The sequence below is a fragment of the Daktulosphaira vitifoliae genome, unplaced genomic scaffold (genome assembly GCF_025091365.1).
Source record: "Daktulosphaira vitifoliae isolate Bord-2020 unplaced genomic scaffold, ASM2509136v1 Scaffold_4, whole genome shotgun sequence".
Taxonomy (NCBI): Eukaryota; Metazoa; Arthropoda; class Insecta; order Hemiptera; family Phylloxeridae; genus Daktulosphaira; species Daktulosphaira vitifoliae.
In genome coordinates this window covers 40,075,047-40,090,198 of record NW_026099575.1, presented here as the reverse complement: position 1 = coordinate 40,090,198, position 15,152 = coordinate 40,075,047, and the positions used below count along the sequence as shown (strand labels likewise).

At 27.7% G+C, this 15,152-nt stretch overlaps 1 protein-coding gene across 1 annotated transcript; it reads left to right on the top strand.

Annotated features, from left to right (window-relative positions):
- Positions 1-451: 451 nt before the first annotated feature.
- Positions 452-9,157, top strand: LOC126904802 (paired box protein Pax-8-like). Its single transcript, XM_050684060.1, has 5 exons — positions 452-604; positions 3,235-3,344; positions 5,411-5,640; positions 6,449-6,569; positions 8,741-9,157. The coding sequence occupies exons 2-5, from the start codon at positions 3,332-3,334 to the stop codon at positions 9,022-9,024; spliced, it is 648 nt and encodes a 215-aa protein (XP_050540017.1). The 5' UTR covers positions 452-604; positions 3,235-3,331; the 3' UTR covers positions 9,025-9,157.
- Positions 9,158-15,152: the final 5,995 nt, after the last annotated feature.

Genomic DNA, 15,152 nt, shown 5'->3' with positions numbered 1-15,152 from the left:
TGAATGGCTTGTGTACAGCAAATTACAAAAGTATTTTTTAGCAACAAGTTTTCACTAAAAACTTGACACTTGAATATTAGTAATTTTTTTGTAAACTTAAACTGGTCTTAGGCCTCATTCCGCGATTTCTTACCTCTGAAATAAATCTAATTATTTCTCATTATAATCTTTTTTTGTGAAAAAATTTGACATTTCAAGTTCTATCGTATAATAAAAAAAAAATATGAATCGATTTATTGAGTTTAAAGGCAGTTTATAAATGTACACAACATGTGTTGTATGAATTGAATAAATGTATAAATTTTAGTAAACTTAAGGGTTGTAAAAGCATGAAGTGGGGGGAAGCCCTTTGAAACCCACCCGTGGTATCCTAGGTGACGCGTGACGGGCGTGTTTGAACGAGGTTTGGTTGGTCCCGTAGCCCCCTAAAATGGGCGGAGCTCAGTATCGTATCCATTTCGCCAAAGAAATCTAAGACTACCTGAACACTCGTTCAAGTGGCTGTAGCTGTTTACGGTCTGCGATCAGTCACACTTCAGATTACCGGAAATGTGTTCGTTGCTTTACTCAAACGTAATGTCGTATTAGTTTATTATCAACACAAGTAAGTTGCATTTCTGTTTTTAATTTTTAATAACAATTTCGTCATCTAGGACTTAGGCTAGTTTATTTGATTAATTCGATAAATAATCACTGAAAGTATGTCGGTTTGCAAAGTGATATGAAAAAATATTTTTTTCAAAAGAATGGAAAAAATGACTGAACAAAATTTAATCCGTCCCGATCAGCACACGAGATTTTCTGTTTGAACAGCATAATTATTATTTTATTACAATCATTTGTATTACATATAATAACTTTATTTATTTAATGAGTATTTTAAGAAATATCATTTCATAAATGGCATTATAAATAGTAAATTAATATGTTTTGACATTGAAAAACAGACCTGCTAATAATTGTATTACCAGTCATCGATAGATTCCCAGNAATAATTGTATTACCAGTCATCGATAGATTCTTTGTCAAGTTTATATTTTTAATGTTATAAAATCTATTTTAACGTTAATGTTTAACTTGAATGAATTAACTATCAAGTATTAAACTTAAATATAAATTTTATTATTATTTTCTAAAAATTAAAAATTGATAAATTATATTTATGTCATTTTATTTAAGCTATTTAATATATTGTCGTTATACGACCTAATACACGAATTTAACGAATGATCAAATATCTCTTTTTTTTTTACTTTTTATGCAGAACCGTCTAAAGTTATTTAATATGAATGAAGACTTTTTTTAATATTCGTGAGCAAATATTCAGAATCTTTATAATTTTAAAAGTGAGATAAAACATCTGGGATATTCGAAATGAGTATTGTTTACACTATAAAATTATAGCTCATTATGTTATTGTTCGTTCAATGTTCCAATTAATTGTATAATAGTTGTAATAAAATGCAATAATTTAAAATAAATGAGAGTTCCTTTGATTGGAAAAATTATTTAGTTATATTTATTGAAAATTATATTAAGTTGTGTAAGTTGTCAGCATAAAATACGCCCATACAACATTTTTCAATTTTATAGGTTTAATAATGTCGAAAAAATGTATTATCATAAAAATTGCATATGATATTCTGTAAATGTGTCACTCACCATTTATTTATTCTTCTAAAAATTCTATATGATACATACCTTACTGGTGCCATTAGGGTATTACTTATATTATATTATATACTTTACCATTAGGGTCCGTGTCAGAGCTAATAGAAGGATAACGCTCAAGCATTGCAGTTATTGTGAAGACCATGTTAAAAAATGTATTTTACTTACAAACTAAATTTGCGAAAGTACATATTTGTACTTCAGAGATAAACTCTAAAATGAGATAGGACTATTTTTGAAATGTCCATCAAATATATATATATATATATGGATGCATTAAATATCAGTAGGAAGAGTGCGGCTAGAATGACTACTAATAAAAATAACAACACTCTTCCTGCCGTCACTGTAACACGTTATTTATTTACAAATTATTATTCAAAAGTTGTTATCGATTAGTCATTTTTTTATTTAGATCATTAGCTTTTTAATAAGTTGATCAATTCTGTATGTTGTTATTTGAAAAAATTAAGTTGACACTCTTATAAGATATAAAATATTGATAATAATTTATAATTGATGAATTGAGAAAAGTATGTAACTTAAGTTTTTTTTTAAAAAAAAAAAGAATCAATTATCAATATCATATATATTTTTTAGTTAAATAAGTGGTTGGTTACGAGAGAATCGTTCTGTAATTGTTTTAGTTATTATTTTAATAATTTATACTTTATCGAACTTTTTGTACGAAATCAATAAATAACTATAATTTAAATTTCTACATTTCTAGTATATCATAAATGTGTACTAAAAAAGTAATAATAATTGTTGGTCGTCAAAAGGGTGGAATAAGGTTATTGGAACGTGTTAACCAGCGTTAGTCTCACCAGAATGAAATGACGACGGAGATAAGGGTTGAAGCGACGGTCCGTTTTGTGGGACATGGAACGATGCGTTATGCTACAACCGTCCGTCATTATTGTGAACAGGTCATCCGTGATGCAAACAGGGAACGAAGAGGATTCCGCGCGTGTCCTCATATTCATACGCATACACGGGATTATGGCCGTAATAATAATAAAAAGGAATAATAGTTGAAAAGTCAACGGGTTTGCTCTTCCGATAAAGGTGTCTCTTGGGAGAAGCGTTGCCTCAGCACATGGATACCAATGATACGGTCCGAAGAGCATCGCACAGTGGCATGCTGTCGGGATTTACGGACCAACCGGACCGTTACTGTGGATGCGTTCGTTTGTTATTCACGGCCACTTAACACCCCCAACGTGCCAAGTGTCTTCCGACAAATTATAACCGACCAATAATATCTATGCGAATTATGCACACACCGAACGATTGGCTTAATGAGATTAATATTTTTAGAGCACGCAAAATTAGAATTTATGTGAAAAATAAGCACACGAGCTTAAGTGAAACATAACCATGTTTTTTTTTTTGAAAAAACTTTGATAATTATAATAAAACTGTATAATGTGTTGGATAATATTGAGCATGAAATTAAGATAGGTTGAGTTTTTTAGTAGAAACTTAAAAAGAAATTTCAATAAAGTTTAAAAAATTAGACGAATCTACAGTTTTAATTACTTTTTCATTTCTACTTTACAGAATTTTAAGATAAAGAACAATTAATAGTGAATTACTAAGTGTAAGAAGGATTGCATTCTTCTGGTACAGTTTTTTCAACAAGTTTTCAACATTGGATATGCCGCATACTGGTAAGATTTATTCACAGATAACATTTCAGGATTAATTTTGCATTAATGTTAATTATAAAAAAATCGTCACGCTGGGCATGATATCACTTTTTTTAATTTGTATAATTCATTTTAGAAGGACTAAGTTAAATTAAATAATATATTATTTTTAATTTCATATGGTTTGAAACACAATGGTTAAAAATTTTCTCGATTAAAATTAACTTGATAAAACTTTTATTATTTTAAAAAAACATCCTCTCAAAAAAATATTGATTTGAATATTGTCAAAAGTCATGGTAATTATTAGAGAGAACTGAAGTATTAATAACACAAATGCGATTTTGCTGTATGAAACTTTTGGACTTAAAAAAAATAAAAGAGTTACCTAATTTGAATGAATTTTACGCTTTTACTATTAGTTGTACGATTTAACAGTTGGTTACAACTATGCAAAAAATGTAATTATTAAATATTTAAACGAAATCGTATAAGCATTTTTATATAGACATATAAAATTAGTATAATTAAATTTAGCAGATTTAAAAATAGTGTTTTACAATTAATCAAAAGTAAGTATTTCAGGTGATTAAACTAACGCTTCAGTATTTCAATGCACTTATATCATAATTAAGTAGTGAGTTTAGATGATTAGGAAATTAGGCACGTAGTAAAATTCTGCGTCCGTGTTTTCGTGATATAAATCATTTTGAGTTTGACCGATTTATATCATTCAGATATACTTTTAATAATACTGGTCTATCAAATACAATCTTATGTACAATCTTAATCTCTCGTGGTCCAAGGACTATATAATTGATATTGTTGGATTTTAATAACACTTATCTTAATTCCAACGAAATGGAGATATATGTGCGTTGTAGTGTGTGTTGACGGAAAATACTATTTCGCCGTGTGGGTTACATTCAATTATACATGTATGGTTCGTATTGAAGTACTTGAATTGCGGACAGGAGATAATATTTATATTGTTGAATGATGAAAACAGAAGCTCGGAACAGAATCGACACACATGTTGTATTTTATTAAGGTGTTAATGGGCGGTGGTTTTACAAAATTACAGGGATATTGTCGGATAATTTTTACCACTCGGATACGCCCAGGAACGCCCGGGGGTCTTCCGCCAACGCGTGTTGGCCTGTGCACGCTATCCGACATTCCGTGTTTATGTCGCATGTAATGTAGAATTTCCTTTTGATCAACCGCAATACCTAAACGTTAGTAAATCAAATTGGGAGCATACAAATTTTTGACACGAACGTGTGCAAAACGAGTATCAAACGTAAGATCGATTCTTTCACAACAGTCTAATGAAAAACAATGATACCGACAAAACAAATGTTTCAGTAATACAAAAATGATACGCTTGTACTTATTAGAAATTAATGGAAATAAACGATTTTATTGTACACTCGCATTTTTTAATGCTCTTTTTGCACTGTAAATAACTACCGAGATTTCAATGGAAAAAGTTTTATTTAATTTTATTCTAAATATTGCATTACAATGGAGTTTTGATTTATTGTATAATATTGACGGTGTTTGGTTGAAACGTTGGCACAAAATGTTTTCCCCCTTTCTTAAGTAATTAATTTTCGAACGTGTTTGCGTACAACTGCTAAAAACAATGTTACAATTCCATAAAGATATCAGTTTTCTCTAAAAGAAAATCTCTACTTTTGTTTCGGTAACATATTTTTTCATAAAAAATAGTTTTTTATACGGTTTATTTTTAAAATAAGAAAATCCTTTTCTTTATTTCACTCAAATACCATAGAAGAAAAACAGTTTATCGAACAGTAAGTACATTTGTATATGTATATGTACACTGGGCGGCCTGTTGGCTCGGTCAGTAACGTGTCATGTTTCTTGATGTGAAGGCCTCGTAGTTCGATACAGTCCTCTGTACACTGAGAGTCCATTTTCTCTAAGTTGAGAGGACATTAAACATAAAAACAATACATCTGTGTTTATATTTTCGAAAAAATCCACACATATTTCTTATTTTACATGGACATTGTTCTTCGCTATTATTGTTAATAACATTGTTTTATTATAATTTTTAGGTCAAGCCGGTGTTAATCAATTGGGTGGAGTTTTCGTTAATGGTCGTCCTTTACCAGATTATGTCAGAAGGCGAATCGTTCAGTTAGCTCTGCTAGGCGTACGTCCATGTGATATATCCAGACAACTTCTAGTTTCCCATGGATGTGTTTCGAAAATATTGACGAGATTTTATGAAACGGGCTCAATACGTCCTGGATCAATTGGTGGCGCTGGTTTACAGAAAAATAAGGTATACACATTACGTGATATGCCTCACGTAATGTCTCGAAAATTATAAAACATATTGTAATTAGATAAAAGTATTATATTATACCACTGATCATTATATTAAAATGTTCATGACTTCAAAATACTGATTCAAAGGTTGTTATAGATCGGCCTTTCTCTTAGTTAAGTAATTTTCTTATTTGTTACCTAGCTAATCGTATAAGATTCCATTTAAATCATTTAATTAAATAAAGTTATAAAGGGGAAGGGGGGAATAGGATCATTTTTTAAAGAAATACAGAATGTTTTGATACTATTAACTTACGAAAGAAAAAATAAAATAAATTATATTTTATACTTTAAAAGATACTATGCGAGTCATAGTTAAAACAACTGAACTTAATAAAATGTTAAATGGTTGGGTTGGGTTAATTTTTTTTTTTTTGAAAGTCACAGAGCATAAGCATCTTATTATTAACTTCTAAAAAATAATAATAATATTATGTTTTTATTTTTTTTATATATTGTGTGATTTATAGATAACAATCACTCTGTACATTATTTTTAAGAGATCTGTTTTATTAAATTGACATATGAATCTCGCTTTAGTAAAAGTACATAACTTTGTAATTATATATTTCTTAGACATTTATTCGTTTTTTATTTAAATAATATTACTTAAAAAAAAGAATTTGTTTGTTCACCTAATATAATGTTTTTTTGGTAGTCCTGATTTTAACTCACTATAATGAAATAAAATAACCTATTTAGGATTTTTATTCTAGTAATAGACATTAACTATTTTAATTAAACAATCAACTTTTTTACAGTTTAATCATGGTAATTTTTCAAAAAAAAATCCAAAATGTAAACAAGATGCTATAAACCGAACCCTTGGATCGTCCAATATGCAATCGATGGTACAAAATATTCCTTGGATGCATCCTTTTGGTAAATTATTGTTGAACCATAGATTAGATCTTTAAAAAAATTATAAGTTTAGTACATTTTGCAGAGTGGTACTACTTCTTCTTAAGACTTATTGTTTTTTAAATTCTTACTTTTGATAGTGTATATAACATATTGTATTATTTGCATTAGTTTATTTATACAAATATTTTTAATAGTTTGATAAAATTTGATTTTTATAATCATGATTTGATGGGGTTTTAAAGAGTAATTTAAAAATCTCATGAATGAAAACGTATTTATTATTTTATATAGTTTGCTAAATTTAACTGTAGATTTTTTTACAAAATAATTAGTTTCAAAATAATTGTTTCTCCCTTCTAATTGAAAATGAATCTTGATTATCATTTTTCCGTAAAGCTTTATCATATTCTATAACTTAAAAATATCAACTATGATATCTTATGTTTTATTAAAACGATATAATTGAGTGATAATTAAAAATTCAAATTTATTTATTTAATTTTCGATTTTACATAAACATATTTTTAAGGCTTAAACAATTCATAAGTGAATATTCGATTTTATATCAAAAATGTCCAAGCGTCTTTTTTATAATTTTTAGAAATAATAGCTTTTCTGATTTATGTAAATTCATAAAATTAAAAATTTTTTTAATTGTTTTGAACATTATTTTATTTTAATTGTTCAAATTGATAAAATTATATTTTGTTTTTGTTTTACTTCATATATTTTATAAATTTATTTAGTCATTAACAGTTAATTCATAAATTTTAATTAATAACAAAAAAAGAATTATTATTATTTTGTAACCTTTCCTTTGTAATTAGTTAAATAGTTTAACAAATAATAAAGATAATTGAAATCTAATTACACCACCATAATTAGTTTAAATATATACATAAATTTGTGAAAGACAAATTAACTTATATTAAATATAACTATGATGGAAAAGTTATTATAATAAAAAAAAAAAAAATAAAAAAGTTTACAAAATTTCAATATTTAGGCATATTTTTCTGTTATCAGAAATTATATTGTTTTTTAAATACGCATTAAAACCAAAAGTAATATTATTAAAATCATCATAAAATCGTCTATTTAATGATTATAAATTCATAACTGGGAATCAAATCAAAAAAAGTGTAAAGTTAATCTTAATATTTTGACCAATGTGTATTATTATCAAAAAAATTGAAGCTCAAAAAATCAAGTTAAAATTGATGCAGCGGTCCAAATTTCGTACAACTCTTTTATAATATGATTAAACAAACTTAGCGAGTTAAAAAAAGATATATTTTTTTAATATTTTTCAAACAATTTAATTGTATAATTGTCTTTTAATTAATAATTAGATCAGAAACTAAATTTTATGGGAAAATTCTGAAACCAGATTTGGAATCAAAGACAAAATTCCATAGAGGGTTAATCTAAATATTGTAAACTGTAATATATATATTTTTTTGTCCTGTATAATTTAACTTGTAAATAATAATAATATCTTATTAATAGCGCTGTGTCCATATAGGAACCTGATGCAGCTGGCTCAGGACGCAACTAAAAAGGCAACCTGAGTCTTTTAGGGGGTCATAGCCAATGAAACCGACAAAACTCGGGTATAAATGTAAAATTCAACATTTTTAAGCGAGAATTTTTCATGCTCAACAAACAATTTAAAGAGAGTATCACATACAAACTGCCTCAGTGCATTTAAATCCTTGATACGCCATTGCTTGTACAGAATTTATTAATTAATTTCAAATCTAAACTATACATATAGTAGGTTGTTATGTAAATTATCTTAATTTTACTTTTTATACCAAATGTTAGTGTAGTAACTCAAAAAAATGTCAATTTTATACATAACTTCTTATGGTAATAATTACGTTCTACACGATGCACTTGTTCATTTTAATGTAATTAAATTATTTCAACTGTTAAATCATAAAGTACTACAGTAAATGATATCAAAATATTAGGGGATTTGACTTTTTGGCTAGATTATATCAGAACTAAAAGTTTTTTGACTACTAATCGTGATATTGCGGTTTGTACATTTTTGGCATGAGAGCAACGATTTTATAAATTTACTTATAAAAAATTAATTGTCGAAAAATAAATAGCGTTAGGATATTTTGTTTAAACGCTACAATTTGATTACTTAATCATAATTTCTAATTTTTTTTTTTTAGATTTGTACTATGATCGAATTCATCAACACCATCAAAATGATCAAATATTAAGCTCGTTAGTAGATTCGTCTACAAGTAAACCGGCGCAAGGATTGAAAAAACAAAGAACTCCTTACACCATAGAAGAAATATTGAAACCAACAACACCACAGCATAAGAATCCTTCACCGTGTCGATTAGTGACTGACGGTGTTTGCACATGTGGTCTTTCCAGTAATATTGTTTCAACAGCATTCTATGTAGGCGTTCAGCAGCAATCTATGTGTTATCAACATAGGTTTTAATTAAATGTTACTTATTGTGACCACGTTGTACATCAGTTGTATCAAATGTATGATCTAGTTTAAACTTTAAATTAGTAAAAAATATTGTTATTGTATTACTACTATTATTATACGTGTGTTAATGTGTGTGTATATAGGTATTATTAAAATGTTTAAAATCTAAACAAGCTTTAAAATTTTTCATTTTTTTCTATCATCCAAACTTGTCATTTTCATTCCATATACCCATTTAGCTCTCATGTTTTTAGTGTTACACATGACTTAGAGGTGGTGATAGAACTTTATTCAATTTAGCTGCTTTTATTATAACTTGTAAGACATCAAAACAAAAATGAATTACGAGCCATTTAACGCCAATAATTAATTTTGTAGAAGTATCTATTTATTTTAGCTTAGTTTATATTATCTATGGACTCTGTAATATGATTAAGTAAAAAATCCATTTTCAAATTTATCTAGGTAGTATTTAGTAAGGAACTTAATAAATAAAAGTAAGTATAATATTTGTCATTTTTGTATTCGACCACTACACTTGATTCACTCCGTACACAAAAAAAAACTAGGTTTTAAGTGCACCACTACTTAAAAAATAAATTTTCTATGTTTGATATTTTTAATTTTCTACATAACAAATCATTGTCAGAAATAGATTTGTACAGTTAAGATAACCCTTATTGAGGTTGAACATATTACTAAATAAGGGGAAAATAGGTTCAACTATAAGGTACATTATTGTAAGTGTCCTAAAAATATGATTTTACGAATCCACGCGATTTTTATCGCCAGGTCCGATTTGCATTGAAGTCAAAACTTCTTACCATTTAGTTATTTAGAACTCGACGTACGATAAACTATGTATATAAACTTGCAGAGTATACACTAAGTAAGGAAATAGGTTACTTGTTACAAACAATGAGAACAATAGAAACCTGTTTCCTTACTTCCTGACCACTGTATATATATATATCTGTATATTACAGATTACAGGCTACAGACAAAATTTGACAGTAATTGAAATCAAAATCGTAAAACGTTTTAGTAATAATAATATTTTTTTTACTGAGAGAGGAGAACTAAGAAATCCACTTAATTTTTCAATAGTTTTAGTTTGAAATGAAGTTATAGTCATCAAAGTTTTTCATTCAAAAGATTTTGACGTTTGTACAATACATTGTCAATAAATATTTCAATAGGTTTTTTTTTATAATTTTTAAGGATTTTCTATTGATATAAAAATTTTTGTTAAACATGACGGGCGGGAATTGATTTTGATGAGAAAAGAGGGAAAAATTTTGTTTTGTATAATGGTAAAATAAAAAGGATGGATTACAAGAGTCGGGGATAGATTTTTGGCTTTATTCATAATTTTAAAAACACGAATAAACTATAATATTTAGATACTGTAAACTTAAATGGTTTCCAAGGAAAATTTTTCATTTGGTTTGAAAAGAAATATATAGCAATTCTATAGACTATACAAAATTCAATTTGTCGTCCATACGTGAGTTTGTTTTCGAGACATGCGTGTGTTGTGTAATTGCTCTACCTAAGTACAATACGCTATCATTACACAAATCAGTCATCTGAGTAATTTTCCAGGACTATATTCTGTTCATACACTCTAATCGTAATTTAGTACTTTGTCACGCAATAACACATAAAAGTACACGCGTAACGTATAATTTATGCGGTAAAATTGCGAGATGTTCAGTCAGAATTTAGCGGATTTCATAAAAAAACGCGTAGAATTATATAAATAAAATAATTTTCAAACATTACTTTTTATGAAAAAAAGTTACATATTTTTGATTATATACATAATTTGCCTAGGGTTGTACAACAACATTTTTTTAATGATCATACATCTCTGTTTTAGAAATAATTGTTTTCATTTCATTTCATTGGCGGCCAATGCACTCTCTAGTTTTTGATACTTTAAAATTTCCTTTCAGTCGTCTTAGACTTACCTTTTTGTATCAATCTACTGCACTGTAAGTTGAATTTAAATTTGTTACTTTACAGATTCAATAACTTCTATGGTTAAATAGTTTTAACCCGGCTAGTTCCATATAATATCGTTATCTGTCTTCATTTTATTAGTGTTAGTTAACCCCCTACTACTATTTTCTTGGACATGCGAGCTTAGCCGTAAATCTCTAAACCGGAGATTAAAATAATTATTGATTGAATCATTTAAATTTTCCACAATATTTGGTTAGTCAGAAATATTATCGATTTCAGAACATTTCTATGACTTCACTAATGATGTGGTCAAATTTTTACTCACGTGTCACCATCGTAGTAAATCTATGTTATAATTTCAATGGTATTTTAATTGGATAGGTATGTGTGCGCATATAATGACAATAATAGTAATAACAATGGCTGTAATAAGGTATGAGATGAATCAAACAACTGTTCTGCTCGGGGCTATAAACGAGCGTTCTGCCGAGCTCAGGTGGGACAGTACATAGTGCGCACCTGATAATTTTTTTATCGTTGCAGCAGTGTCCCTGTATGCAACTCGTACGCCATAAAAACCGGTGGCAAAGGGTTAACTAGACCCTGAGCCCACAACCCATTTGAACCGCTTTATGTGTTCTCAACCTTTTTGTACCTTTAAGTTTCAGAAAAAAATCATAATTGAAGTAATAAAAATCGGAGGCGGCAGCGGCGACAATTTGGATACGGATTAACCCCTTGTTCATCAGTTTATTTTCCACACTGTTTTTGCCTTCGAGTGTGTCTTCCGAATAAAATAATAACGGTCGTATAATTGCGTGTGTGTAGGGTTTGCCGTTACGATGAAATAATGATGATGTTTATTACATTTTTACCGAGTGCGTGAAACTATACAGCAGCAAAAACAGCATAACCGAAATGATGAGGTACACATGGGTAAAACTGATTATCATCTCTTTCGGCTTGAAGTGATAATTTTGATTAGCCACCTTACTATTATAATTTATAAACCTTAAAATTATATTATAAGTCAAAGTTGGGGCCAAAATGCGGAAAATTCCCACAATACTAAATCTTATTTTATTGGCACATACTGTTTAATTTTTAAATTTATTTCCACTAAAACTATATAATTTATTTATTAATGTATTGTATTTTATATATATATATATATATATGATTATGCAATTAATAAATTGTTATTATTGTATAGAGGCAATAAAAAGTAGCACATTAAAAATGAATATGAAAACTCTGCAAAACTAAAATGAGCCAGTGACGCCAAACTAAAAACACCATATCAAAGCTATAGTTAAAAATATTGCTAAATTTTTATGGAAATATAATTTTTTAAATATCAAGTTTTTTCGTATATGACTTGATTAGAAAAAATTTGCGACATATCAAACAAAATCAGTTGAATGAAAAAGGTTCTGTTATGTTCTCATCACATAATTCCAAATATTATTATATTGTTTTGTAATTTATGTTACGTATTATTTAATTATGGACTAAAATATTACTGTATTATATTTTTAGTGAATATAAAATCTCTAGTAACAGGCATATTATGTACGTTTAAATAAAAGAATAATTACTCAACATTTTCAATACATTCAATGGATGTTATTTTGAAAATGTTTTATTGTCAGGGCTAGGAATTGTTGAGGTATAAACTATTTCATTTATTTAAGTATTTTAATCGGCAAATTTATTAGTAACAGCCGTCCACTTTACTCAATACCATTTCCAAAAAAATTATATCTAGAATCGCTTCTGGTGTTGCTTCTTGCATAACAATTTTATAATAAATTTTTTTTTTTTTAAGTAAGACAATTTTCTTTGCTTTTCAGTTACCTCAGACAATTTTTTAAATTCGGGTCTTAGGCAATTATACTGGTTTTCTTGCCCATTCGTCGGCTAAAGAAATGAGGGTATATCCATTACAGTTCTTTTACGAATAAGTTCGATTCTTAATGTTCTATTATAAAAATGATCTCTGTAATATTTAAGATCAAATTTATAATAACTAATGATTGTTAATATCTTTTAAATATTATAAATATCTAAATAAAATCAATATTGGTTAAATTTACGTATTTCTAGATATTTTACTATAACTTAATGTTCAAAGCTAAAAAAGTGGAGAAGTATTTAAGTGTCACAAATTAAATTTTTACAAAATAATTAAATTTTCATTTAACGAAGGATGAAATGTGTATACAGAATATTAATACATGATTATATTTTTAATTGTTCGTAAAAAACCATTTTGTTAATATTTTAATTATGTTGACCGCGTTCAACAACTAAAATGTCTATAGTTTAGCGCAGCTTAGTTTGAAAAAATTTGGTTGTGGATATTATATCACATACAGTGGCGTGGCCAATATTCCGTAATGAAGGAGGGAGTGGCATAATAAACAAATCTACAAAATTGCACAACATACACAAATTTCATAATTTGAATCTTCTAAATAACTTCATTACCGTAGTCACTTTTCCCCCGTTTGTTTTCATCTGCCATTATGTCTCTGGATCTATATTTTGACACGTGATACTCAATTGTTCGACACCATTACCACAAGATTTAATACAGTCCACTCGCTACTATCAACAAATTCATTTATTTAACTGATTTTTATATTATTTTTTAATGTTATTTATTATTTGTTTTAATTAAGTTTATTTTGTTATTTATTATTTTGTTTTTGCCGCTTCGATGGCATAAACAATAAACGGTTATTTAATTATTGTCTACTCTCGTTACTTATTGGATGTGTAGTCAGTCGTCATCCTCCCAGGTAACCTCTCTCCCGCTTCAATAATAGCGATTTAAACAGGCTTAAGATAACACGGTATTCTAGTTCTGTCACAATTATCTATCCTACGGTCTAGCTGCTTCGTACGAAAAAGACACAGATGTGAATTTATTATTATGTGAATTAAATTTATTTAATTTGATAACACTAGGGGCTTGATGACTAGCGAAGAGTTTGACCGCTTCTATTTCAGTTCGAATTCATATTTGGTCACACAGCAATATTATCATTAGAAGACCTTCTAAAAATATTACTTTTTATTAAAATTTTCAGGTAATATAACTTTAAACTTTATATTATTTCGATTTATAATAATATTTAAACATTAAAAAAACCCAGCACAGAGGGGTCGCGGCATAGTGGGGTTGTGGCATAGTTGAGTCCAGTATAGATGATATCTGACAGTAATTAAAATCACTATCATAAAAAACGCTTCGATGCAAATCTGTAGATAGTGTTTAATTAAAAAAAAAAAAATTTGTTAAAATAGCATATTTTTGAATACGGTAGCCATTTGCGCATAAAAGATAGGTCGTCGGGACAAAATTTTTTTTTTATTTTATAGTACATAAAATAAGCTTTAATTTAATATATGTTTAAAGGACGCAGTATTTCCGGAACATTTCCAAAAGTTCAAATGAAAAAGTTATTTTTTGTAAAAAAGTCACTATTTTAAATCACCCCTAATGAGCAGGTTAAGTGATAGATTTTTAAAAAAATTATATCAAATGAAAGGAAAATATCTAAGGTTTCAATACAAAAAACTATTATTTTGATTTGTTCATTTTTGAAAAAGTTATGGCAGTTTTAAGTACAAAAGACATCCCAATAAAAGGTGATTTTAATCGCAAACATTACATTTTTTTTTAATTTTCGACAGCCATTTGCACATAGAAGATAAGATGTCAGGACACATTTTTTTTTTCATTTGATAGTATATAACGTAACCTTTGATTTGATATATGTTTAAAGGACGCAGTATTCCCGGAACATTTTCAAAAGTTCAGTTGAAAAAGATCTATGTTTTTTACAATATTTCAAGTTTTGAACGCCCCCTATATATGGGGAAATTGTCCAATTTTAATAAAAAGTATGTCAAATGAAAGATGTACTTATAATGTATTTAGAAAAAAAAAATTTGTGCTGATATATACATTTTTCAAAAAGTTATAGCATTTTTAAGTTGAAAATTTAAAATCGAAAATCGAAAATTTTAACAAAAAATAGTGTTTTTTAAACTACGGCAGTCGTTTAAATGTAGAAGATAAAGTGTCGGGACAAATTTTTTTTTTCATTTTATAGTACATAAAATGAGCTTTAATTTGATATATGTTTTAAGGACGC

Coding starts and splice junctions, on each gene's coding strand:
- LOC126904802 (XM_050684060.1), top strand. Junction 5,641..6,448: donor CTGGTTTACAGAAAAATAAG/GTATACACATTA, acceptor ACTTTTTTACAG/TTTAATCATGGTAATTTTTC. Junction 6,570..8,740: donor TCCTTGGATGCATCCTTTTG/GTAAATTATTGT, acceptor TTTTTTTTTTAG/ATTTGTACTATGATCGAATT.